General features: G+C 41.9%; 1 protein-coding gene across 1 annotated transcript in view; it reads left to right on the forward strand.

Moving 5' to 3' along the window:
* chrnd (cholinergic receptor, nicotinic, delta (muscle)) overlaps positions 1–26,009 on the forward strand; it is a 54,719-nt gene that overhangs the window by 16,799 nt on the left and 11,911 nt on the right. The window contains exons 5-9 of the mRNA XM_060834108.1: positions 8,998–9,153; positions 12,320–12,429; positions 14,869–15,069; positions 20,864–20,975; positions 22,743–22,857. Of these exons, the coding sequence (XP_060690091.1) occupies positions 8,998–9,153; positions 12,320–12,429; positions 14,869–15,069; positions 20,864–20,975; positions 22,743–22,857 (694 nt within the window). The remainder of the gene's footprint in view (positions 1–8,997; positions 9,154–12,319; positions 12,430–14,868; positions 15,070–20,863; positions 20,976–22,742; positions 22,858–26,009) is intronic.

Here is a 26,009-nt window from a genome sequence, read left to right on the forward strand (position 1 = left end):
TGAAAGGAAACACTTGACCTTATCTTTACTAATTTGCTAATTACAAATGCATCCGACCATGATAGTATTGGTAAGGGGGACCACCACACAGTCCTTGCAGAAACAAAGTTTCAGCCTTCATATTGACAATAACCTCCATGTTGTGTGGCACTCTTGCTGTGCTAAATGGGACAGACTTCAAACAGATCTCGCAACTCGAGACTGGGTATCCATTGCACTGTGGGCCATCAACATAAGCAGAACTGTACACCAGCACAATCTATAACCTCATGGCCTGGCATATCCCAACTAAACAATTAACTATCAAGCCAAGGGAACAACCCTGCTTCAATGGAGAGTGCAGGAGAGCATGCCAGGAGCAGCACCAGTCATACCTGAAAATGAAATGACCATTAGACCATAAGACCATAAGACATAGGAGTGGAAGTAAGGCCATTCAGCCCATCGAGTCCACTCCGCCATTCAATCATGGCTGATGGGCATTTCAACTCCGCTTACCAGCATTCTCCCCATAGTCCTTAATTCCTCGAGACATCAAGAATCTATCAATCTCTGCCTTGAAGACATTTAGCATCCCGGCCTCCACTGCACTCTGCGGCAATGAATTCCACAGGCCCACCATTCTCTGGCTGAAGAAATGTCTCTGCATTTCTGTTCTGAATTGACCCCCTCTAATTTTAAGGCTGTGTCCACGGGTCCTAGTCTCCTCGCCTAACGGAAAAAATTTCCTAGCGTCCACCCTTTCCAAGCCATGTATTATCTTGTGTGTTTCTATTAAGTCTCCCCTTAATCTTCTAAACTCCAATGAATACAATCCCAGGATCCTCAGCCGTTCTTCGTATATTAGACCAACCATTCCAGGGATCATCCGTGTGAATCTCTGCTGGACACGTTCCAGTGCCAGTATATCCTTCCTGAGGTGTGGGGACCAAAACTGGACACAGTACTCCAAATGGGGCCTAACCAGAGCTTTATAAAGTCTCAGTAGCACAACGGTGCTTTTATATTCCAACCCTCTTGAGATAAGTGACAACAATGCATTCGCTTTCTTAATCACGGACTCAACCTGCATGTTTACCTTTAGAGAATCCTCGACTAGCGCTCCCAGATCCCTTTCTACTTTGGCTTCATGAATTTTCTCACCGTTTAGAAAGTAGTCTATGCTTTTATTCTTTTTGCCAAAGTGCAAGACCTCGCATTTGCTCACGTTGAATTCCATCAGCCATTTCCTGGACCACTCTCCTAAACTGTCTAGATCCTTCTACAGCCTCCCCATGTCCTCGGTACTACATGCCTGTCCACCTAACTTCGTATCATCGGCAAACTTCGCTAGAATGCCCCCACTCCCTTCATCCAAATCATTAATATATAATGTGAATAGCTGTGGCCCCAACACTGAACCCTGCGGGACACCACTTGTCACTGGCTGCCATTCCGAAAAAGAACCTTTTATCCCAACTCTCTGCCTTCTGTCAGACAGCCAATCCTCAATCCATACCAGTAGCTCACCTTGAACACCATGGGCCCTCACCTTGCTCAGCAGCCTCCTGTGTGGCACCTTATCAAAGGCCTTTTGGAAGTCTAGATAGACCACATCCACTGGGTTTCCCTGGTCTAACCTACTTGTCACCTCTTCAAAGAACCTGGTCAACCTGACAACCTGGTAAAACTATTAAACAGGGCTACATACATGACAAACAGCATTAGCAGCAAGTGATAGACAGAACTAAGCGATCCCACAACCCAACACATCAGACCTACGTCTGCAGCCCTATCACATCGAGCCGTGAATGGTGGTGGACAATTAAACAGCTCACTGGAGAAGAAGGTTACGCAAGTATTCCCATCCTCAGTGATGGAAGAGCGTAACGCATCGATGCAAAAGATAAGGCTGATGCTTTTGCAGCAATCTTCAGCCAGAAGTGCCAAGTGAATGATCATTCTCAGCCTCCTCCAGCGGTCTCCAACATTACAGATACCAGCCTTCAGCCAATTTGATCCATATGATACTGATAAAAAATTGGAGACACTGGATGCTGCAAAGGCTGTGGGCCCTGACAACATTCCGGCAATTGTACTGAAGACTCGTGCTCCAGAACATGCCATTCCCCTAACCAATTTGTTCCAGTACAGTTACAACACTGACATCTACCCAACAATGTGGAAAATTGCCCGGGTATGTCCTGTGCATAAAAAACAGGACAATTCTGACCCGGCCAAATACCATCCCTTCAGTCTATTCTTGCTCAACAGTAAAGTGATGGAAGGCGTCAACAACAGTGCTATCAAGCAACACCTGATCAGCAATAAGCTACTCACTGGTGCCAGTTTTGGGTTCTGACAGAACCTCATTACAGCCTTTGTTCAAACATGGACAAAAGGGTTGAATTCCAGAGATGAGCTAAGAGTGACAGCCCTTGACATCAAGGCAACATTTGAGCAGGTGTGGCATCAAGGAGTCCTAGCAAAACTGGAATTAAAGGCTATCAGGACAAGCAGTCTGTTAGTTAGAGCCATTCCTGACAGATGGTTATGGTTGTTGGAGGTCAATAGTCCCAGTTCCACGACATCTCTGCAGGAGCTCCTCAGGGTAGAGTCCTAGGCCAAATTATCTTCAGCTGTTTATTCAACAATAGACAATAGACAATAGGTGCAGGAGTAGGCCATTCTGCCCTTCGAGCCTGCACCACCATTCAATATGATCATGGCTGATCATCCTTAATCAGTATCCTGTTCCTTATGTCCATAACCCTTGATTCTACTATCTTTGAGAGCTCTATCCAACTCATTCTAAAATGAATCCAGAGACTGGCCTCCACTGCCCTCTGGGGCAGAGCATTCCACACAGCCACCACTCTCTGGGTGACGAAGTTTCTCCTCATCTCTGTCCTAAATGGTCTACCCTGTATTTTTAAGCTGTGTCCTCTGGTTCGGCAATCACCCATCAGCGGAAACATGTTTCCTGCCTCCAGAGTGTCCAATCCTTTAATAATCTTATATGTCTCAATCAGATCCCCTCTCAGTCTTCTAAACTCAATGGTATACAAGCCCAGTCACTCCAGTCTTTCAGCGTAAGGTAGGCCCGCCATTCCAGGAATTGACCTCGTGAACCTACACTGCACTCCCTCAATAGCCAGAATGTCTTTCCTCAAATTTGGAGACCAGAACTGCACACAGTACCCCCGGTGTGGTCTCACCAGGGCCCTGTACCACTGCAGAAGCCTCTTTGCTTCTATACTCAATCCCTCTTGTTATGAAGGCCAGCCTTCTTCACTACCTGCTGTACCTGTATGCTTACCTTCATTGACTGGTGTACAAGAACACCCAGATCTCTTTGTACTGCCCTTTACCTAAATTGGTTCCATTTAGGTAGTAATCTGCCTTCCTGTTCTTGCCACCAAAGTGGATAACCATACACTTATCCACATTAAAACTTAATCTGCTTTGCAACTGAGCACTCACCTAACCTATCCAGATCACCCTGTAATCTCCTAACATCGTCCTCACATTTCACCCTGCCACCCAGTTTTGTATTATCAGCAAATTTGCTAACGTTATTACTAATACCATCTTCTATATCATTTACATATATTGTAAAAAGCTCCATCCCAGCACCGATCCCTGCGGTACCCCACTGGTCACTGCCTGCCATTCCGAAATGGAGCCGTTTATCGCTACTCTTTGTTTCCTATCAGCCAACCAACTTTCAATCCAAGTTAGTACTTTGCCCCCAATCCCATGTGCCCCAATTTTGCTCACTAATCTCCTATATGGGACTTTATCAAAAGCTTTCTGAAAGTCCAGGTACACTACATCTACTAGATCTCCCTCGTCCATCTTCAGAGTTACATCCTCAAAAAAGTCCAGAAGATTAGTCAAGCATGATTTCCCCTTCTTAGATCCATACTGATTCTGACCTATCCTGTTACTACTATCCTCCCTCCATCATAAGGTCAGACGTGGGGATGCTCTCCAATGATTGCACAATGTTCAGTAACTTTCGCAACTCCTCAGATACTGTGGTAGACAAGTAGAGGCTGGAAGAACACAGCAAGCCAGATGGCATCAGTAGGCAGAGAATTCAACATTTTAGGTATAGCTCTTCTTCAGGGCTGGGAATGGGTGAAAGTGGAGTTGCAGATAAAGTGGGTGGGGGATAGGGTGGTGAGGTAGGGGTAGATGAACACAGGTAGAGGATGTGACCTGATTGGTCAGTGGGAGGGAAGAATCCGGTTGCTGGCTGGGAGGGAGGATCAATGAGAGGAATGGAAGGGAAAGGGGAGCAACTTGGAAGGGAATCGGATAATGGCAATGGAGATTATTTGAAATTGGAAAAATGAATGTTGGGTCCTCCAGGCTGTAGGCTACCCAAGCTTAATAAGAGGTGTTATTCTTCCAATTTGCGCTTTAATTCATTGTGGCAACAGAGGAGGCCAAGGATGGTCTCAGATGTTGAAGCAGTCCATCTTCAAATTAACAAGATCTGGACCATATCCAGCTAAGGGCAGCATGGTGGCTCAGTGGTTAGCACTGCTGCCTCACAGCACTAGGGATAGCTTTGGGTGAGTGTGTGGAGTTTGCACATTCTCCTCATGCCTGTGTGAGTTTACGTTGGGTGCTCCAGTTTCCTCCCATAGTCCAAAAATGTGCAGGTTAAGTAGATTGTCCATTGTAAATACAAGGATTGGGGGGGAGGTGGTGGTGTGGGGGTGGGGAAGAGCACTGTGTCTGGTTGGGATGTCCTTTTATAGGTTTGATGGGCTGTATGGCCTCGTTCTGTACTTTAGCAATTCTGTGAGCATCCTTATTGTGCAATGCCAGGCAAACTTCATTTCCAATAACAGACAATCTAACCATGGTTGAAAATGTGCTGCTGGTTAAAGCACAGCAGGTCAGGCAGCATCCAAGGAACAGGAAATTTGACATTTCGGGCAAAAGCCCTTCATCCTGATGAAGGGCTTTTGCCCGAAACATCAAATTTCCTGTTTCTTGGATGCTGCCTGACCTGCTGTGCTTTAACCAGCAACACATTTTCAGCTCTGGTCTCCAGCATCTGCAGACCTCACTTTTTAATCTAACCATGGTCTCTTGATGTTCAATGGTGTTAACATCAATGGTGTTGAAATCTACCCTCCATCAGCATCCTTGAGTTTATCATTGACCAGAAACTCAACTGGGCTCACCAAATAAAGTGGCTACAAGGCAGGTCAAAGACTAGGAATACTGCAGTGACAAGCTCACCTCCTGTCTCCCCATAACCTGTCAACCATCTACAAGGCACAAGTTATGTCTTGGAACACTCCACACTTGCCTGGATGGGTGCAGCTCCAACAACATTCAAGAAGCTTGACTCCATCCAGGACAAAGTAATCCACTGGATTGGCATGACACCCACAAGCATCCACTCCCTCCACCACTGACACTTAATGGCTGCAGTGTGTATCATCTTCAAGATTCACTGTAGAAATTTACCAAAGATCCTTAGGCAGCAAACATGTCCTTTTGGAAGGTCAAGGGAAGTAGATGCATGGGAACATTACCACCTGTAAGTTCCGTTCCAAGCCACTTACCATCCTGACTCACTATTCCTTCATTGTCGCTGTGTCAAAATCTTGGAATTCCTTCCATGAGGCATTGTGGACCAGCCTACAGCACAAGAACTACAGCGGTTCTAGAAGGCAGCTCACCACCACCTTTTCAAGGTCAACTAGAGACAGGCAATAAATGCTGGCCAGCCAGCTAGACCCATATCCTGCGAAAAATGAAAAATATAGTTATAGATGAGGGTAAGACTGGCCCCTGTGAAAGTACTAGTTGGAGGGAATGCCAATTACAAACATATTAGGCAGGAATTGGAAAAATTAGATTGGGGTGGCCATTTGAGGGTAAATTCACATCTGACATGTGATTGTCTTTTAAAGGTTAGTTGATCTGAGTTCACGACTAACATGTTCCTGTGAGCATGAAAGATAAGGATGGCAAGATTCAGAAACCCCAGATGTCAAGAGATATTAACAGTTTAGTCAAATAGGAAAATGAAACATTTGCAAGTTTTAGAGAATTGAAATCAAACAAGGTCTTGAGAATGTAAAGGAGACAGGAAAGAACTTAAACCAGGAATTACGAGGGCTAAAAGGAGTCATGAAATATTCTTGGCAAGTAGAATTAAGGAGAATCCCAAGGCATTTTATGAGTATCTTAGGAGCAAGAGGATAGCTAGCGAAAATGTAGATCCGCTCAAGAGCAAAGGAGATAATTTATGTACCACAAGAGATGGGTAAGGTCCTTAATAAATACTTTGCATTAACATTCACTGAAGAGGAGGATATGGATGATGGTAAGATTAGAGATGGGTATGTTGATATTCTAGGGTGAATTATTATTAAGAAGGAGCAAGCGTTGGTGTCACAAAAAAAATGAAGGCAAATACCCAACACTTGAGGGGATCTACCCCAGGATACTGAGGGAGGCAAGGGTGAAGATTGCTGAAGCCTTGACAGAGATCCTTGTATCCTCTTTAGTCAAAGGTTTATGTACCAGAATACTAGAGAATAGCCAATACTGTTCTTTTGTTTATGAAGGGCAATATGGATAATCTAGGAAATTCTAAGCTGATGAGCCTCACATCAGTGGTAGGGAAATTATAGGGCAAGATTTTTAGGGACAGGATATACTCACATTTAGAAAAGAATGGACTTATTAGGGATTGTCAACAAGGCTTCGTGTAGTGAAGGTCTTGTCTCACGTATTTGATTGAGTTTTTTGAGTAAGTGACGAAGATGATTGACAAGGTATGGCAGTGGATATTGTCTACATAGATTTTACTGAAGCATTTAACAAGGTCCCTCATATCAAGAAGGTTAAGTCATACAGAGCTCCCTGACAGTGGCAACGCAAGTGGCTAAGGCAGTAAAGAAACATACAGCATGCTTGCCTTCATGCTTGCCGGTGGGCGGCACGGTGGCACAGTGGCTAGCACTGCTGCCTCACAGCGCCAGAGACCCGGATTCAATTCTCGCCTCAGGCGACTGACTGTGTGGAGTTTGCACGTTCTCCCCGTGTCTGCGTGGGTTTCCTCCGGGTGCTCCGGTTTCCTCCCACAGTCCAAAGATGTGCAGGTGAATTGGCCATGCTAAATTGCCCCTAGTGTTGGGTAAGGGGTAAATGTAGGGGTATGGGTGGGTTACACTTCGGCGGGTCGATGTGGACTTGTTGGGCCGAAGGGCCTGTTTCCACACTGTAATGTAATCTAATCAGTCAGGGCACTGAGTATAAACATTGATATATCATTTTGCAGTTGTATAACACTTTAGTTAAGCCACATTTGCAGTATTGTGTGCAGTTATAGTTGCCACAACATAGGAAGGATATGGAAACTTTGGAGAGGGTGCAAAAGATACTTCCCAAGATGTTGAAACAAATTACTGTAGATGCTGGAATCTGTTCTAAAAATAACAAATGCTGGAGATCACAACAGATCAGACAGCATCCAAGGAGAGAGAGTCCTTTGAAGACTCATCTAGACTCAAAACATTAGTTTTGCTCTCTGTCCATGGATGCTGAGTGACCCGCTGTGATCTCCAGCATTTGTTTTCTTTCCCAAGATGCTGCCTGGATTGAACATATTAACAATAAGGAGAGGTTGGACAAATTTGGATTGTTTTTGCTACAGTTTCAGAAGCTTAGCGGTGACCTTATAGAAGTACAGTCGGTTCTACTATAATGCGTGCTTATTCAAAATGAATTGACTTTAATGCAATTGAAGAATTTAGGCCATTATTTGTCGAAAGCAAACTTTTTTTTACCTTTATTGGCTGTAACGTGATTCTGGCCCCATTAGTTTAAATGGTGCGATTGTGGTGCAATTTTCTTATAATGCGAGATTGCACGAGAATGGAACTATCATGTTATATCAGAATCAACTATACATAAAATTACGAGTCTCAGGGATCGGGTGAATTGTTGGAGTCTTTTCCTAAGATGGAAATGTCAAATACCAGGGGTCATAGGTTTAAGGTGAGAGAGGGAAGGTTTAAAGGAGATATGCAAAGCAAGATTTTACCACGAGAGTGCTAGGCACCTGAAATGCCCTGCCAGGGGAGGTGATAGAAGCAGATACAAAAGCACCATTTAAGAGTCATTTCGACAGACACATCTACAGGCAGGGACTAGAGAGATATAGATCATGTGCAGGCAGATGAGATGAGATTAGTTTAGAATGGCATCAAGGTGGGCAAAGGGCCTGTTCCTGTGCTGTACTATTCTATGCTCTAATTTCTCACTGATGAAATGACTGTAGCCTAACCTAGTCCAATATTATCCATTCAGAGTGCTATAGGACATAAACCCAACAAAATGAAAGATCATTATTGTGAAATAGATGGTATCATATTTTCACAGATCAGAAAGATTTTTCATCATTTTCAGGAAAACAAAATCCGAGATCTGTGAGTCAGTTGTATGAAATGTGAACTTCAAGGTTTGATGGTCAGGTAAATCAGATACTTTTTCTTCATTTCTAGATTTAGTCCAGATTGATGAGAGTGGTATCTCTGTTGGCTTGGCTCAAAATCATGTTTTGAATAATTTAAGTTCAGTTGTAAGAGAATGTGTCCAGAGCCTGCAGCTGCCCCAGTTTGATGCTATTAACATTTTTCACTTCTAAGTCACAAAATGACTGTAGGAAATAGAAACAGCATCTCGTGGGAATGGGATTAGATGCTTTTCTGTGTCTGAAGTCAAAGTGCATTGTCAGGATAAAGGGTGAAGTTATACCTGATTTGGTAGGGTAGTTGAGATCTGCCCTAGCCTGAATGCCTGAAATGATAAGTATTCAATTCCCCATCAATAATTTCTCTCACTTTGGTGAGCAAAAGAAAATAAAAAATGAGCTGCTTGATAGACATGGGGCCAATGATTAACCATATTGCCTGAACCAGTAGAAAATGTTTGCATTGCTTATAAGAAATCTTTCCTATTCTGTAATTTATTCAATAGCAATGATGGACAACACGAAGTGGCCTTTTTCTGCAATTTGCTGGTCCGAGCAAATGGATTTGTTACATGGCTTCCCCCGGCAATATTCAGAACTGCCTGCCCCATCAACACTCTTTACTTTCCTTTTGATTGGCAGAACTGCTCCATGAAATTTGTGTAAGTACAAATTGCATTAATCGAATATATAGAAATGTTGTTTCTAAATGCTAATTGAAAGGAAATGGCAAATGGGAAGAAGGGGCACAAATTCCTTTGTGTAACGTATGTCACCTACCCAGTAACATTCCCAAAAGGTCCAATCGATCTTGGTACTCCTGCTTCGTTATCAGCCAGGAGGTGAGCTGTCAGTGCTAACTGCACAGTTTAAAGAATAACTGATGTGCCCTTGCAGTGCATTGGTAGTGTCCCTACATGTGAGTCTATGAGGCCTGGGTTCAAATCCACCTACTCCAGAGCTGTGTAGTTGGTTAGAAAAAGCAATGTCTACAGAAAGACAGCTATTTGGGTGGGAAAAGTATTGAACAAAATACATGCAGGCAGTCTTGCAGGAGCACCATGAGAGGGAAGGAAAGTTTGGATCCTTACTGGAAACAACATATTTTACTGACAGGAACATTGTTAAAAATGAACAGCAGTAAGTGATAAAAGTTTTCAAGTTTCAAAACTGTCCAAAATGTTAAAGTAAATGAATGTCAGATGTGCTAATGGCTTTCTCTTACTGCCACTAATGGCAGTGATATCTATAGTACTGTTTGACATAAAAGTTGAGTTTGGTATCCTGCCATCAGTTAATCCCTAATTGAATGTGACTAGGAGTACTGCAGATGCTGGAGATCAGTGTGGCCCTGGGAAAACACACCCGGTCAGGCAGCATCCGAGGAGCAGGAGAGTCGACGTTGCGAGCATAAGCTCTTCATCTGGAATGCGGGGTCAACCCAAGGGGGCTGAGAGATAAATGGGAGAAAGGGTGGGGCTGGGGGAAGTTAGCTAGGAATGTAATAGGTAGATGAAGGTGGGGGTGATGATGATAAGTCGGAGCAGAAGGTGGAGCAGATAGGTGGGAAGGAAGATGAACAGTTCAAGAGGGCAGTGCCAAGTCGGAGGATTGGCTCTGGGATAAGGTGTGGGGAGTTGAGATGAGGAAATTGATGAAATTGATATTGACTTCATGTGTTTAGAGAGTCCCAGGCTAAAGATGAGGTGTTCTTCCTCCAGTCGTCAGGTAGTGAGGTTTTGGTGGTGGAGGAGGCCCAGGACTTGGATGTCCTTGACGGAGTGGTAAGGGAAATTGAAGAGCTAGGCCACAGGGCAGTGGGGTTTTTAGTGCATGTGTCCCGGAGATGTTCTCTGAAACGTTCCGCAAGTTGGCTTCCTGTCTCCCCAGTGTAGAAGAGGCCACATCAAGAGCAATGGACACAGTAGATGAAGTGTTTAGATGTGCAGGAAAATGTCTGCCAGATGTGGAAGGATCCTTTGAGGTCTTGGATAGAGGTAAAGGGGGAGGTGTGGGCGAAGGTTTTACACCTTTTGCAGCGGCAAGGGTAGGTGTCGGGAATGGAGAGTGGCTTGGCGAGGTCATTGACCCAATGCGAGAGTCACGGAGGGAGTGGTCTCTGCGGAATGCTAAAGGGGTGGGGAGGGAAATATATCTCTAGTGGTGAAGTCTGACTGTAGGTGGTGGAAATGGCAGATGATGATGCATTGTATCTGGAGATTGGTGGGGTGGAAGTTGAGGACTGGGGGTGCGGCTTATCCATGTTGCAATTGGAGGGGTGAGGTTCAAGGGCGTAGGTTCAGGAAGTGGAGGAGGTGCACTGAAGGGCATTGTTGGCCACGTGAGAGGGGAAATTGCGGCCCTTGAAGTTGGAGGCTATCTGGGATGTTCTGGAGTGGAATTCCTCCTCTTGGGAACAGATACGGTGGAAGCAGAATAATCGGGCATAAGGGATAGTGTTTTTACAAGGGGATGGTGGAGGTGTAGACCAGGTAGCAGTGGGTGTCAGTAAAAATGCCATCCCTTACGCCCTATTCCTTCGCCTCTGCTGTATATATTGCACATACGGGGACCAATGAAAAGTAGAGCTCGTAAAAATGCTTTATGAAACATCGGTGCAAGTTGGTAGAAGAAATGAGGATATCCTTCAAAGTGCTTTAAATAAATACCAATACCAACCTTGTATCATCCTCTAGAATTAAAGTATTATATTCCATATGTGTATATTATGGCGGTTATAAATTTCAACTGCTGAAGTTGGTCAGACCTTGCACATAAGCTCCATCCACCACAAACGTGATATGCTGCAGGATTTCAAACTCTCCCTGCTGTTAGAGTTCTTGCTATTTGGACCAACGTACATCTAGAACAGATTGACTTGTTGTTAGTACTAGTGAAACAACAGTTCTTCAAATCATTACCTACAGAAACTGTTTTGATTGATTTGCTCGATTGAATCTTCCAAAATTGGGCTTTGGGACACTGACATTAAGCCTAAATAGGATTCCATAGCCCACACTTGTCATCAGTAATGCTGACAATGTGATCCACCTAATGGCAACCTCCGTGCAGAAGGGTGGAAGTGAGCTCCCAATGCTGCAGGCTTAATCAGAGGGCTGGCAGCTCCATTATGGTGAAAGTGAGGACTGCAGATGCTGGAGATTAAAGTCAAGATTAGAGTGGTGCTGGAAAAGCACAGCAGATCAGGCAGCATCTGAGGAGCATGAAAATCGACATTTTGGGCAAAATTCCTGATGAAGGGCTTTTGCCCAAAACGTCAATTCTCTTGCTCATTGGATGCTGTCTGACTGCTGTGCTTTTCCAGCACCACCTTAATCTGGAAGCTCCATTATATTGGTATGTTGGGGACTGTTAAGGAGATGCCACACCATCAGGGTACAGCTCCAACTTCAAGCATGATGAAAGTTGGAGCTGTTAAGTTCTTCAGAGGAGTGGAAACTACTCCATTACTGGAGCAAGAAGATTTTGGCTCCAATTGGCCCCTGGCCTGCAGCTGGGATTCTATTCAACTGACAAACTTGACATGTGGCTGCAAGATGTTGGCAAAGTCGTAAAATCTTCCCTAATTGGAGCCTTCCCCATGTTAGTTAGCTGCTCACCTCTGTGGAGCAAAGACCAAATCCCAATCAAAGCACACCCCCAGGGTAAGTTTCCAGCAACAGTAAAGTGCTGATCAGTCATCCTGATGTAATAAGCCTGTGGTTCCTCAACTCACTATCTCCAAGCTCACTATCATTATTGATACTTCTGCTACTAATCCTAACCACTGACAGAAATTCAGTTTTTTGACTTTTTTATATTTTAAAGGTCTTTTAATTACAATGCAGAGGAGATAAATTTGGAACTGCAAACAGATTTTCAAAATGGCAAAGAGTTTCCTATTGAATGGATTAATATTGACCCTGAAGCCTTCACAGGTAAACATTATCGAAGCACTCTATATTTGCCAAACAACAAAACCCTAATTCAGTCAGAGTACCAAATTATCTCATTCATTAATAGAGTACTGATTTTAATGAAATAATGAGATCATATACAGAAAAAACAAAGCACAGGATTAACATCCTTCTACAGGAATAAAAAGAATCCCATGAATTTGTTACAGAGAACATCAATTTAGCATGAGATAGAGAATCGAATACATCAGCTGATGCCTGTTCAATCTGTTGGGTAAGGAGATGGCCTGGTGCTATTATCACTAGCCCTATTAGTCCAGAGAGCCAGGTGATATGCTGGGGTCCTAAGTTCAAATCTAGTCATGGTAGAATGGGGGTTCAATGTATTGTTTTAAAAGATCTGGAAGTAAGTATCTAATGTTGACAATGAAACAGTTGCTGATTATCAGGGAAAATCCCATCTGGTTCTTTAATGCCTTTTTGAGAAGGAAACTGCTGATCTGGCCTCCGTGTGACTCCAGATCCACGGCAATGTGGCTTTCCCTCAACTGCCTTCTGAGCAATTAGCAATTGGCATTAAATGCTGACCTGGTTAGCAATGCCTACATTCCATGAATTAATTAATAAAAAAATTCAGCGTGGCCCTATGCTATAATTCCAAGACAAGTTTTTTGGTTTGCAAAGATGGTACTACCAACTGACTGAGCACAGGTCTAGTTATGGCAGGATGCACAAATTTCAGCAGAAACAGAAAGTTTAAAGTTCTTCAAATATGCATGTTTCTTTAATGTATTATGTAGTACAATCAAGGAAATATGTCCAACAGCAGTATCACAGGCTACTTTTCATCTTATTATTTTTGCAAAAAAACGTACAAAATTTTTAAACTATGCATGGTGCACAGGGTCACCCAATGAAGCATCTATTATTCATCTTTATTTACTAATCAGAACTGCAATTTACCAGCCTGGTTTCTCTGTGTGATTAATTACTGATGTATCAGAAGACATTGGCATAAACAATTGGTCAGTCAATAGTAAACTTATCATAGGACTTTAAATCAGTTACTATTGAGACTTTTTTTGCCAAGATTGAATTGACTTGCCAGTGTGGATTTTGAGAGAGGCTTTGCTGATGGTAAGCTGTCTTTTTGCAATGTTATTTGCAGAATCTGGTTTTGGTATACAGATCGTTTTGCTATAACGCACATTTCATCAATGTGAATTCGCAGTAACATGATTGATGAATTGTGGACGCTGTTTCTAAAACTCAAAATCTTAAAATGCATGTTGACTGCAATGTGATTAGATTGCCAACATTTTAAATGCTGTTTCCAAAGTGTATATTTTCTATAATGTGGGGTTGCACAAGAATGCAACCATCACATTTGAGTTGGACTGCAGGGTCTGTTTCCATGCTGTGCATCTCTATGAATCTATAACTGACTGCATTCTACTCATGTTGGACTTCCATTCTTTTCTAATGTAGATGTGTAAAGATCAATCTTCAAGTAACATTTCATGAAAATGCATTTCTTCTGTCACAATGTCATGCAAGTGACATGCGTTCATTTGTTTTAACACATGTTCCTAGATATGTGATGGAGGGTTTTCATTAAGGTAGAGCTTTCCTAATAATATATTGCTGCAAATGATTTTGCACTTTAGAAGTAAAGTCCAGGACACAGATAAGATTGAATGAGTAAATAAAACTAAATTGACTCAATTTAAAAGTATTCTTGTTTTGTTCAAGGCATATAACAAAGCCAACATATATTGGGCATATATGATTGCCCTTGAGAAGGTGGTAATGATCCACCTCTTCTTGAAACCCTCAAGTCTATATGGTATGGGTTTACCTAAAGTGCTGTTAGGTGGGGAGGTAGGATTTTGACCTAACAATAATGAAGGAAGGGAGATATGTTTCAAAGTCAGAGTGATGGATGAATAGGGAGGTACTTACAGATGGTTGTGTTGTCATGTACTTGCTGCCATTGCTCTTCTCGCTGGTAGAGATCACAGGTATCGAAGGTGCCCTCAAAGAAGCCTTACTCTGACTTCTCTGGATTATAAGAACCAAAATGAAAGTCACTAGCTAAAATGACAGTATGTAAAAGAAAGGTACAGTACAAAGTTATTTTGAAGTGGAGGAGCAGTTTTTATCTGTATCAGTGTCATTGCATTCTTCAAAATATTTACTAATGTTACTTCAAATTTCAATTAAAACAAGTGCCAGGGAAAATAGCAATACCACAATTAAAAATAAGAAATTACTTATCTGAAAACATTGCAATTTTAACTGGATTTGTAGATGATCAGATGGACAAAGAGAAAGAAAACACTAGATCACCTCCGCTACGTAGATTTGTATGTCATAATATGCTTGGGAATGCTAAATGAAGGAAAATTAGACTTGAAATTTCTTAATTGTCGCTGACATCTTTATTTATCATTTTTACAGAAAATGGTGAATGGGAAATTATTCACAAGCCTGCGAAAAAGAACGTACATACAGATGTTCCTCGGAATAGCACCAAATACCAGGATATAACATTCTACCTCATTATTCGACGCAAGCCACTATTTTATCTCATCAACATCATTACTCCTTCCATTCTCATTTCCTTTCTGGCGTCATTAGCTTTTTACCTTCCTGCCAACAGTAAGTGTTCTTCTGTATGATTGTATAATTATACATGAGTAGACATATCATCACAGCAATAAAGCTTTAGATGAAAGAAAATGTAAATACTTAATTTTTGTAGAATATTAGATGAACTTACATGTACCAAAGAATAAAGTTATGTAATGATTAGAAAAGGGTCCTCTTGGTTGTGCAGTGGTAGTGTCCTATCCCTGGACCAAGACACTTGGGTTCATGTCCCACTGGCTCCAGAGGTGTACAATAACAGCCTGAACAGGGTTGAATTGAAAAATAGACTAAATAAAGAACATGATTGGGGAATGTTGTTGACTTTGAACCTCCAACAAAGCTTTACACCATTAAGGCTTTTCTCACTTCCTAATCAGGTTAGCTGAAGAGTAATTAATAGAGATAAAGGCAATAGAAGAAAATTGTACTTACAACTGGTACCTTACATGCATTGATAACAGATGTGTTGAGAATGAAAAACTTTGATTTATAGGCAGTTCACAAAAATAATGTATACCAAATCATTTAAAGCTAATAAATTACAGTCGAAATACTTTTAAAGCAAACCCCAGGTTCCTTGGAATAAAAATGGGAATATCAGACATAATTGAAAGATGGAGCAGACTTGTTGGGCTGAATAGCATAACTCTGCTTTTATGTCCTTTCGTCTTATAGTTTTGTAGGAAATGCTACAATTCTCAGAGACGCAGTTTCAGGCCTGTGAACTTTCATCAGAATTTTGTTGCCTCCATCAACTGAGTATTGCCATTATATTGTTTTTATTTCAGATCTCCCTTCCACAGTATTTCACATTTGGAACTCTGTCTTCTTGAAATAGTTTCTTGGAAGTCTTTGTCAGGAAATAATAATAATGCTCCAGTGATATTGTGCATCCACTGTGTACTCAACGTCTTGATTCATGTTGTCAAGGGCAACTGTAGACGGAAAATAACTGCAGCCCTAGCCAGAGACATTCACATCCCACAAATGAATTAAAAACAAAACAGCACTGCCATGGAATGAACTATAAAGCTCTTGCATGCATTTATTTGAGACAAGAACATTTCATTTACTTGGCAAATTGTTTGACATTCTCGGTATAATAAATCTGATTCACAAGCTACAGAACATTCAGCTCTCCACTGAAAGGTCAACTCCACCTATAATCTCACAATGAGATACCAAAAGGATAAACACATTGATTTGCTGTTTCAGATACCAGAGTACTATTCAGTTTTTGAATAATTGCTTCAACTTGTTTGACACCAGGAAACATAACAGTAAACATTTTATTATTGAAGCATGTAAACTATTTGTAGATGTTTGATATTATGGTACCATCAGAATGGTCTGAAAATTGACAAGATATGTCAAATTCATCCGAGCCAATTAGACCCCAATCAGCCTTCTTTCGATCATCAAAGTGATGGAAGGCACTAAAAATAGTGCTATGAAGATGGGGTTGCTCAATAATAACCTGCTCACTGACACTTAATTTGTGTTCCATTCGGCTCCTGACCTCATTACAGCCATAGTCCAAACACAGAGAAAGTATCTGAACTCCAGAGATGAGGGAAGAATGACTTCTTTGACATCAAGTCAACATTTGACTGAGTGTGGTAACAATGAGATCAGCAAAACTGCAATCATTGGGAATTGGGAGGAAAGTATTTGCTCGTTTGATTCATACTGGGCTCAAAGGAAGATGTTTGTAGTCATTGGCAGTCAGTCACCTCAGTCTTGGAACATCACGACAGGAGTTCTGCAGTGCAGGGAGGCCCAAGTGTTTGTAGATACTTTGTGAATACCCTTTCTTCCATTATAAGGTCAGAAGTGGGATGTTTGAAGATAACTGCAAATGTTAAGCATTATTCATGGCTACTCAGATACTGAAGCAGTTGTTTCTATATGCAGCAAGAACTGGATAACATCCAGGCTTCAGCTGATAAATGGCTAATAGCATTCATGCCATATAATTACCAAGCAATGACACTGTCCAACAAAAGAGAATCTAACTATTGCCTCTCAACATTAAATTCATCACCAAATCCTCCTTTACCAACATCCTAGACATCACGATTGACCAGAAGATGAATTGGATTAGGCATACAAATATTGTGGCAGCTCAGAGACCATAATTTGACAGTCAGTAACTCCTATCCTCTTCTCAAATCCTGTCTAATATTTACAAAACACAAGTCTATTTCAAGACTAGGAAGCATTTTTTTAAGGTGAGAGGAGAAAAAATTTAAAAAGACATGAGGGGCAATTTCTTTTGAGCAGGGAGTGGTTTGTGTGTGGAATGAACTTTCAGAGAAAGTGATGGATACAGGTACAGTTGCAAAGTTTAAAAGACATTTAGATAAGTACATGAATAAAAAATATTTAGAGGGATGTGGGCCAAACGCAGGTAGGTGGGATGATTTTAGTTTGAGATTATGATCGGTAAGACTGTTTAGACAGAGGGGTCTATTTCCATGTTATTTGACTCTATGACTCTATAAGTCAGATATGTGATGAAGTACTGTGTACTAGCCTGGAAGAGTGCAACTCAAACAACATTCAAGAAGCTTTCTCCATCCAGGACAAAGCAACACACTTGATGAGCACCACATCCACTATTTCAACATTCACTCCCTCTGCTACTGAAACAGAATGGTAGCAATGAACACCATCTGTAAGATTCACTGTAGCAACTATCCAAGGCTCCTTTGACAGCACCATCCAAATCTGCAATTTCTACTGCCTAGGTGACAAGGATAGCAGTTGTATGGAGCACCATCACTTGCAAGTTTCTTTCCAAGGCATACATCTTCTTTACTATATTGCCATTCCTTCACTGTCTCTGGGTCAAAATCCTAGGACTCCCTTCCCACTGGTACTGTGAGTGTCCCTACATTCCAAGAACTGAAATGGATCACAAAGTCAGCTCACCACCTCTTTCTCAAAGGCTGTTAGAGATGGATAACAATCGTAGTCTAGCCAGTGAAATCCATATCCAGTCATAGAGTCATAGAGATGTACAGCATGGAAACAGACCCTTCGGTCCAACCTGCCCATGCCGACCAAATATCCCAACCCAAACTAGTCCCACCTGCCAGCACCCGGCCCATATCCTTGCAAACCCTTCCTATTCATCTACCCATCCAAATGCCTGTTGAGTGTGAATGAAAGGAAATCTCAAGATTGATTATTGCCAATGAAGCTGAAAATGTGTTGCTGGAAAAGCGCAGCAGGTCAGGCAGCATCCAAGGAGCAAGAGAATCGACGTTTCGGGCATGAGCCCTTCTTCAGGAATGAGGAGAGTGTGCCAAGCAGGCTAAGATAAAAGGTAGGAGGAGGGGCTTGGGGGAGGGGCATTGGAAATGTGATAGGTGGAAGTAGGTTAAGGTGAGGGTGATAGGCCAGAGTGGGGGTGGGGGCGGAGAGGTCAGGAAGAAGATTGCAGGTTAGAAAGGTGGTGCTGAGTTCGAGTGTTGGGACTGAGACAAAGTGGGGGGAGGGGAAATGAGGAGACTGGAGAAATCTAGGTTCATCCCTTGTGGTTGGAGGATTCCTAGGAAGAAGATGAGGCGCTCTTCCTCCAGCCGTTGTGTTGCTATGGTCTGGCGATGGAGGAGTCCAAGGACCTGCATGTCCTTGGTGGAGTGGGAGGGGGAGTTGAAGTGTTGAACCACGGGTGGTTGGGTTGGCTGGTGCGGTGTCCAACAGGTGTTCTCTGAAATGTTCCGCAAGTAGGCGGCCTGTCTCCAGCAACACATTTTCAGCTCTGATCTCCAGCATCTGCAGTCCTCACTTTCTCCTATTGCCAATGAAGTACTTTTGAATTGTTATGTATCAATTAGTGTGTGGTGAATTCCAAATAACAAATAAGACAAACAGCTTTTGTTGGCGTTGGTTGAAAGATGAATGTTGACCAAGGTTGGGTAATGTTTAAGGATCTGTAATATTTATCTGCTCAAGAAAACAAAATTCCACTTTAACAGTTCTTTTAAAAAATGGCCTTATGACAATTCAGTATGGCTTCAATACTGCAATAAAATGTTAGCCTAGAATACTACAAAACTCTTGAAGTCGGGATTGAATTCACAATCTTCTGATTCAAAAGCTAACAAGTGAGAAAAACCCATAACATACTATATTGCTTTATCTTGAGAAGGAACACCCACTGCAAAATCATGAGGAACTCCCCAGAATTTCTCTATTGTAATGTCAAAAAATATGATACTTTTAACATTATTTCAGTGTTCATTCTCAGTAACACATGCAAACTATGGAAATACTTTCAAAATTTAGATTCTTTTTTCTTCTTGGCTTTGGCAAAATTCATTTCATCATACCTGAAGAGGATATCTTTGATGTTAGATTGATGTCACAACTGCCATTTGGCTTTTGGATCTGGATCTCAGTTCTGACTTTGATCCCATTTTTAGTCATGCTACACCATGTTTAAGATTGAACCTTCATTCCCAAGTAGCATTCCAAGAATGCATTGCTCGAGAATGCCCAAAATTCAGGCATTTTCCTTTATCAAATGCTTGTTTCAAGACATTTTGTTTGATGTCACAACTGTACTGTACATTTGTTTTGCAAGAAATCCTGCACCCTCAAAGCAGGCAAACCATTCCATATTTCTGCAATTTGTCTTATTCATTTGGCTGTAAAGAGTTAATGTAAGCTGAATTAAAGATAACTTGTTTCTCTTGACAAGTAGCATTCATTTAGTGTCAAAAGTGTGGTGCTGGAAAAGCGCAGAGGTCAGGCAGCATCCGAGGAGCAGGAGAATCGACGTTTCAGGCATTAGCCCTTCATCAGGAATGAGGGTTGTGGGCTGGAAGGCTGAGTGAAAAATGGGATGGGGTTGAGGTTGGGGGGAAGGTAGCTGAGAATACTATTGGTAGATGAAGGTGAGGGAGAAGGTGAAATGTCCAAGAGGAGAGTGGAGCAGATTGATGGGAGAGACGATGGACAGATGAAGAGGGAGTTGCTGAGTTGGAGGCTTGTGACTGGGATAATTTGGGGAGAGGGGAAATGAGGAAACTGATGAAATCCACATTAGTCCTGTGTGATTGCAGGGTCCTAAGGCAGAAGATGAGGTGTTCTTCCTCCAGGTATTGAGTGGTCTGGGTTGGCAATGGAGGAGCCTCAGGACCTGCATGTTCTTGGTGGAGAGGGAGGGGGAGTTGAAGTGTTCTCTGAAACAATAATTTCCTCATTTCCCCTCCTCTCACGTTATCCCAGTCCCAAGGCTCCAACTCGGCACCACCATCTTGACCTATCCACTGCCTTTCCCATCTATCTACTCCACCCTCCTCTTCGATCTATCACCTTTTCCTTATTGCATTCTCAGCTACCTTGCCCCAACCCCACCCCACCCCCCTCCCATTTATCTCTCAGCCCCCGGCCCACGATCCTCATTTCTGATGAAAAGCTTATGCCTAAAATATCGATTCTCCTGCTCCTCAGATGCTGCCTGACCGGCTGTGTTTTCCAGCAGCACACTCTTGACTCTCCAGCATCTGGAGTCCTCACTTTCTCCTAGGCATTCATTTAGTGTCTCATTTAAATTATATGACCAGATGTGGAAGTTTTTGCAAGGAATTAAGAGATAGTAAAGTTTCAATTTCAAGCCAATGACTTTAGCTTCTATGCTAAAGTATGCGTGCTAGAGTAACAACCAAAAAAAAAGTTTTCCACATGACATCAAAATATGCAGATTATCCAGCAAGGTAGAATAACTTAATTAAATGTAAGGCTTCAAGTTTACTTATTTATTGACATTCTTTTCTCCATTGTTTTTCAGGTGGTGAGAAAATGACCTTGTCTATTTCTGTTTTACTTGCTCAGTCTGTCTTCCTGCTGCTGATTTCTCAAAGATTGCCAGAGACAGCTCTAGCTGTTCCACTAATTGGCAAGTGAGTGAATGTAAACTGCTGCATGAAAAAATTCCAAACCAGTCGTTGTCCAAAATTAGTTGCAGACGTACTGCATGAGACCATGATGATGTCCAGGGATGGTGAAAAATATCAAGCCAGCACCTTCTTGGATTTTAAATGCACACACAATAAGTTAACTCTACTAAATGCTGACAGTTTACTGACATCTGAGGCAAAAAGACAACCTTTACTGAAATGCTCGCAGGTAAAAGGTAAAGTCACCTTAGTCTCATCATAGGCTGCTCTCTCATTAGAAAGTAGTTTAATCTGAGGGTCACCACACGTAAGGCAAGGGAAAGGTCGAAAAGGAGAGCCCTTTGTGGAAACCTCAGCCAGTGTGAGAACTGAACCAACACTGTTAACGTCAGCCTGCATTACAAACCAGCAGTCCAACCAACTGAGCTAATAGGCCCCCTCCCTCATGCGCTCAGCATTTAAAGAGCAGCATTTTGGATAATCCAAGTTATATGGAATCGTACAGCCGATCAGGTCTGTACTGCCAAATTACACTAAATCTGCACAAGTCCCATGTTTCCTGTTATGACATTACAAATGCTGATCTAAGTAATTTTTAAAGGTTGGGAGGTTTCCTGCCTCAACAATCCTCCCATGTACTGTATTCAAGGCCTCCACCAGTCTTTGAATAATAAACGTTTTCCTTGAATCCCCTATAAACGTCCTGCCTGTCATCTTAAAATTAAACGCTTATCATTGACCCTTCAACAATATATATGTAACAAGTGTATATATAAAATGGTGGGGGTGGGGATGGAAATGATTTCCCTGATTGTTAATGTACTGAAACACTTTACAAATGGTGCAGGATTTATTGTGTTTGACATTTCCAACATAACACTGCTTTCCTGGATTTTCACTTTTTAAACCCTCAGAATTTCAATATGTCAAAGCAGGAGCCAGTGAGGTAGCAGCTTCAAGTTTCCTGTCATCACATTCTTAATGCTCCATAGTTGACGGAGATTGATACCAGGGTCATCAGAAGTGTTGAGTTTCTAAGTTCAATGAGTCTGGAGAGCAATTTCTACAGTGATAAATATCTTTTTTAATGAAAATGTTCACATTCTTATTTTGAATAATCGGAAGTTGTTTCCAATAGGATCAGGTTTACAAGAAAGTTTTTTTTGCGCTTTCTCCGCAACCATCCCTCCCCATAGAAAGAGATTCTTGGGAACAGGTACACAGTCTCCTTGGGAATGCTATTGTCATGGAGTAAGTGGGAAGTATTTCAAGATGGAGCAAAGTATATTTGCAGTATTTAATGAGGATGCAGTCTGCTAGATGTCACATGACTTCCATAGAATATACTTGTATTTGTGTGAGGAATCATGCATTATAACAGTACACTTTTAGTGTAAAAGCAACAGGGTAATTCTGTTATGTACTGTTATGTATTAACTCTGTTATGGGGAGCTACTGACGTTCTTGTCTTATGAAACAGCTCTCATTGTGGTCGCCAAGGTGACCACTGCACACAACTTAGGAATGACAGGGATAATGACTCCACAAACTGCACCAGAGCATTAGTTTCACATGTTCATCTCAGTGGTAAAAATGAAAAGTTAATCCACAAAATACATCTAAGAGTAATGGGCACCTTTTAGATTTGAGAATGGCAAATATCAAGAAAACCATCAGCAAATCAGCCTCCATTTGTACAATTTAGATGAAAATGAAAGGTCTTATTTTGATGTGAAAACTTTAATCAACCTCGTTTGTTTTATTTTTCAGATACTTGATGTTCATAATGATTCTGGTCACCATTGTGATAGTGAGCTGTGTCATTGTATTAAACTTCCATTTCCGAACTCCCAACACTCACGTTCTCTCATCCCGGACTAAATGGGTACAGTAATGCCTTTGTGCGGTGTTCAATTTTTCCCTTTAACTAACAAAGCAGTACCACATGCCTGAATGCAGAAAAGGTGGAATTCTCTAGAATACTCAAACTGATTCTGGGTAATCCAAAATGGAGAATCAGAAACATTTCTGGCTGTAACAGGCTGCTCCTTTTTTGAGGTATTTTAAGTGTTGGAGATTATTTCCTCAAATTCCAGGAGTTGCAATTACCATTTTATATGCTGTTGCATAGTTTTGGAACTTTGGAGAAAAAGAAAAGATGAAACAATGGCACTTTTAAAAGGGAGAGGAACAGACAAAGGAAGCACGATGTGAGGTCAGTGCAGGAGAGAGAGAGAAAAAAACCCCACACTGCTACCTAACACAAAAATGAAGCTGCACAGTCACTAACTTTGCTGTTTGAATTCATGTATCACTGGACATCAGAGTGTGTCTGGTAAAATTAACAAACAGTGAAATTCACAACTAATCTTGGAGGAACCTGTTTGGGAGAGGTCACAGCACAGAAACAGATAAGTGAATATTTTAAGCATGGTCATACAGTAAGTCTGCAGTGGTGAGTAGAGTAGGTTATTTCTTGCTTATATGTTATATTAACATATGTCTTTTGATTAAACTTAAAAATAAAAGCCATAAGTGTTAATTTAACCTGGAGCAGTGTTTTGTAGGGGAATAAGACAGTGCTATTTTCTAGATCTGTAGGCTGAAAGAAGCACTAATAGCCTTTAGTAGAATGATATGCTCTTCTTATCAGATGTGGGAGTTTAGGGAGAGTTTATGTGTTACTGAGGATTATATCTGCAATAAATGCCATTTGTTGCAAATCCTATCAGATTGAATGGATCGGTTGGAGAGACAGTTGGAGGCATTGAGGAATTTACAAGAGGAAAGGGATGTGATGGATGGCAATTATAGGAAAGGGGAAAAAGTCACAGATACAGTTACATAGGTGGGTTAACTCCAGGAAAGGTAAGAGAGGTAGGCAAGTAGTGCAGGAGTCTTCTGTGGCTATCCCATTTCAAACAAGTATGCTGTTTTGGAAAATGTAGGGGGTGATGGATTCTCAGGGGAATGTAGCACGAACAGCCAAGTTTCTGATATTGATACTGGATTTAATGCAATGAGGGGAAGTCGGGTTCCAAGAGATTGATTGTGTTAGGGGACTCTCTAGTCCGAGGTACAGACAGAGATTTCTGTGGCCAGCAACAAAAAGCCAGAATGGTGTGTTGCTTCCCTGGTGCCACGGTCAAGGATGACTCAGAGAGGGTGCAGAATGTTCACAAGAGGGAGAGGGGCCAGCAGGAGGTCATTGTACACATTGGAACCAACAATATCGGAAGGGAAAAGATTGAGATTCTGAAAGGAGATTACAGAGAGTTCGGCAGGAATTTAAAAAGGAGGTCCCTGAGAGTAGTAATATCTGGATCAGTCCTGGTGCTATGAGCTAGAGAGAGCAGAATAGGAGGATAGAGAGATGAATGCATGGCTGAGGAACTGGTGTATGGGAGAAAGATTCACATTTTTGGATCATTGGAATGTCCTTTGGGAGTGACCTGTACAAAAGGGACGGATTGCACCGAAATTGGAAGGGTAATATATACTGGCAGAGAGATTTGCTAGAGCTGCCCGGGAGGATTTAAACTAGTAAGGTGGGAGGTGGGACCCAGGGAGGTAGTGAGGAAAGAGATCAATCTGAGACTGATACAGTTGAGAACAGAGGCAAGTCAAAAAGTCAAGGCAGGCAGGGACAAAGCAGAAAACAAGGTGGGATTGATAAATTAAACTGCATTTATTTCAAGGCAAGGGGCCTAACAGGGAAGGCAAATGAACTCAGGGCATGGTTAGGAACATGGGACTGGGATATCATAGCAATTACAGAAACATGGCTCAGGGATGGACAGGACTGGCGGCTTAATGTTCCAGGATACTAATGCAACAAGAAGGGTAGCATTACAGCTGTACTGAGGGAGGGCATTCCCAGAAATACATCCAGGGAAGTTATTTGGGTGGAACTGAGAAAAAAAAAGGGATGGTCGCCTTATTGGGATTGTATTATAGATCCCCTAATAGTCAGAGGGAAATTGAGAAATAAATTTGTAAGAAGATCTGAGTCATCTGTAAGAATATAGAATGGTTATGGTAAGGGATTTTAACTTTCCAAACATAGACTGGGACTGCCATAGTGATAAAGGTTTAGATGGAGAGGAATTTGTTAAGTGTGTACAAGACAATTTTCTGATTCAGTATGTGGATGTACCTACTAGAGAAGGTGCAATACTTGACCTATTCTTGAAAAATAAGGCAGGGCAGGTGAGTGAGGTGTCAGTGGGGGAGCACTTTGGGGCCAGCGACCATAATTCTATTAGATTTTTAAAAAGTGATGGAAAAGAATAGACCAGATCTAAAAGTTGAAGTTCTAAATTGGAGAAAGGCCAATTTTGACAATATAAGACAAGAACTTTCAAAAGCTGATCGGGGGCAGATGCTCACAGGTAAAGGGACGGCTGGAAAATGGGACGCCTTCAGAAATGAGATAACGAGAGTCCAGAGAAAGTATATTCCTGCCAGGGTGAAAGGGAAGGCTGGTATGTATAGGGAATGCTGGATGACTAAGGAAATTGAGGGTATGGTTGAGAAAAAGAAGGAAGCATATGTCGGGTATAGACAGGGTAGATCGAGTGAATCCTTAGAAGAGTATAAAGACAATAGGAGTATACTTAAGGAGGAAATCAGGAGAGCAAAAAGGGGACGTGACATGGCTTTGGCAAACAGAGTTAAGGAGAATCCAACGGGTTTTTACAAATACATTAAGGACAAAAGGGTAACTAGGGAGAGAATAGGGCCCCTCAAAGGTCAGCAAGGCGGCCTTTGTATGGAGCCACAGGAAATAGGGGAGATACTAAATGAGTATTTTGCATCAGTATTTTATAAGGACATGAAAGATAGAAAATATATGGAAATAGATGGTGACATCTTTTAAAAAAAGTCCAGATTACAGAGGAGGATGTCTTGAAATGCATAAGAGTGGATAAATCCCCAGGACCTGATCAGGTGTACCCCAGAACTCTATGGGAAGCTAGAGAAGTGATTGCTGGGCCTCTTGCGAGATATTTGCATAATCGATAGTCACAGGTGAGG

This window comes from Hemiscyllium ocellatum, chromosome 13, assembly GCF_020745735.1.
Source record: "Hemiscyllium ocellatum isolate sHemOce1 chromosome 13, sHemOce1.pat.X.cur, whole genome shotgun sequence".
Classification (NCBI taxonomy): domain Eukaryota; kingdom Metazoa; phylum Chordata; class Chondrichthyes; order Orectolobiformes; family Hemiscylliidae; genus Hemiscyllium; species Hemiscyllium ocellatum.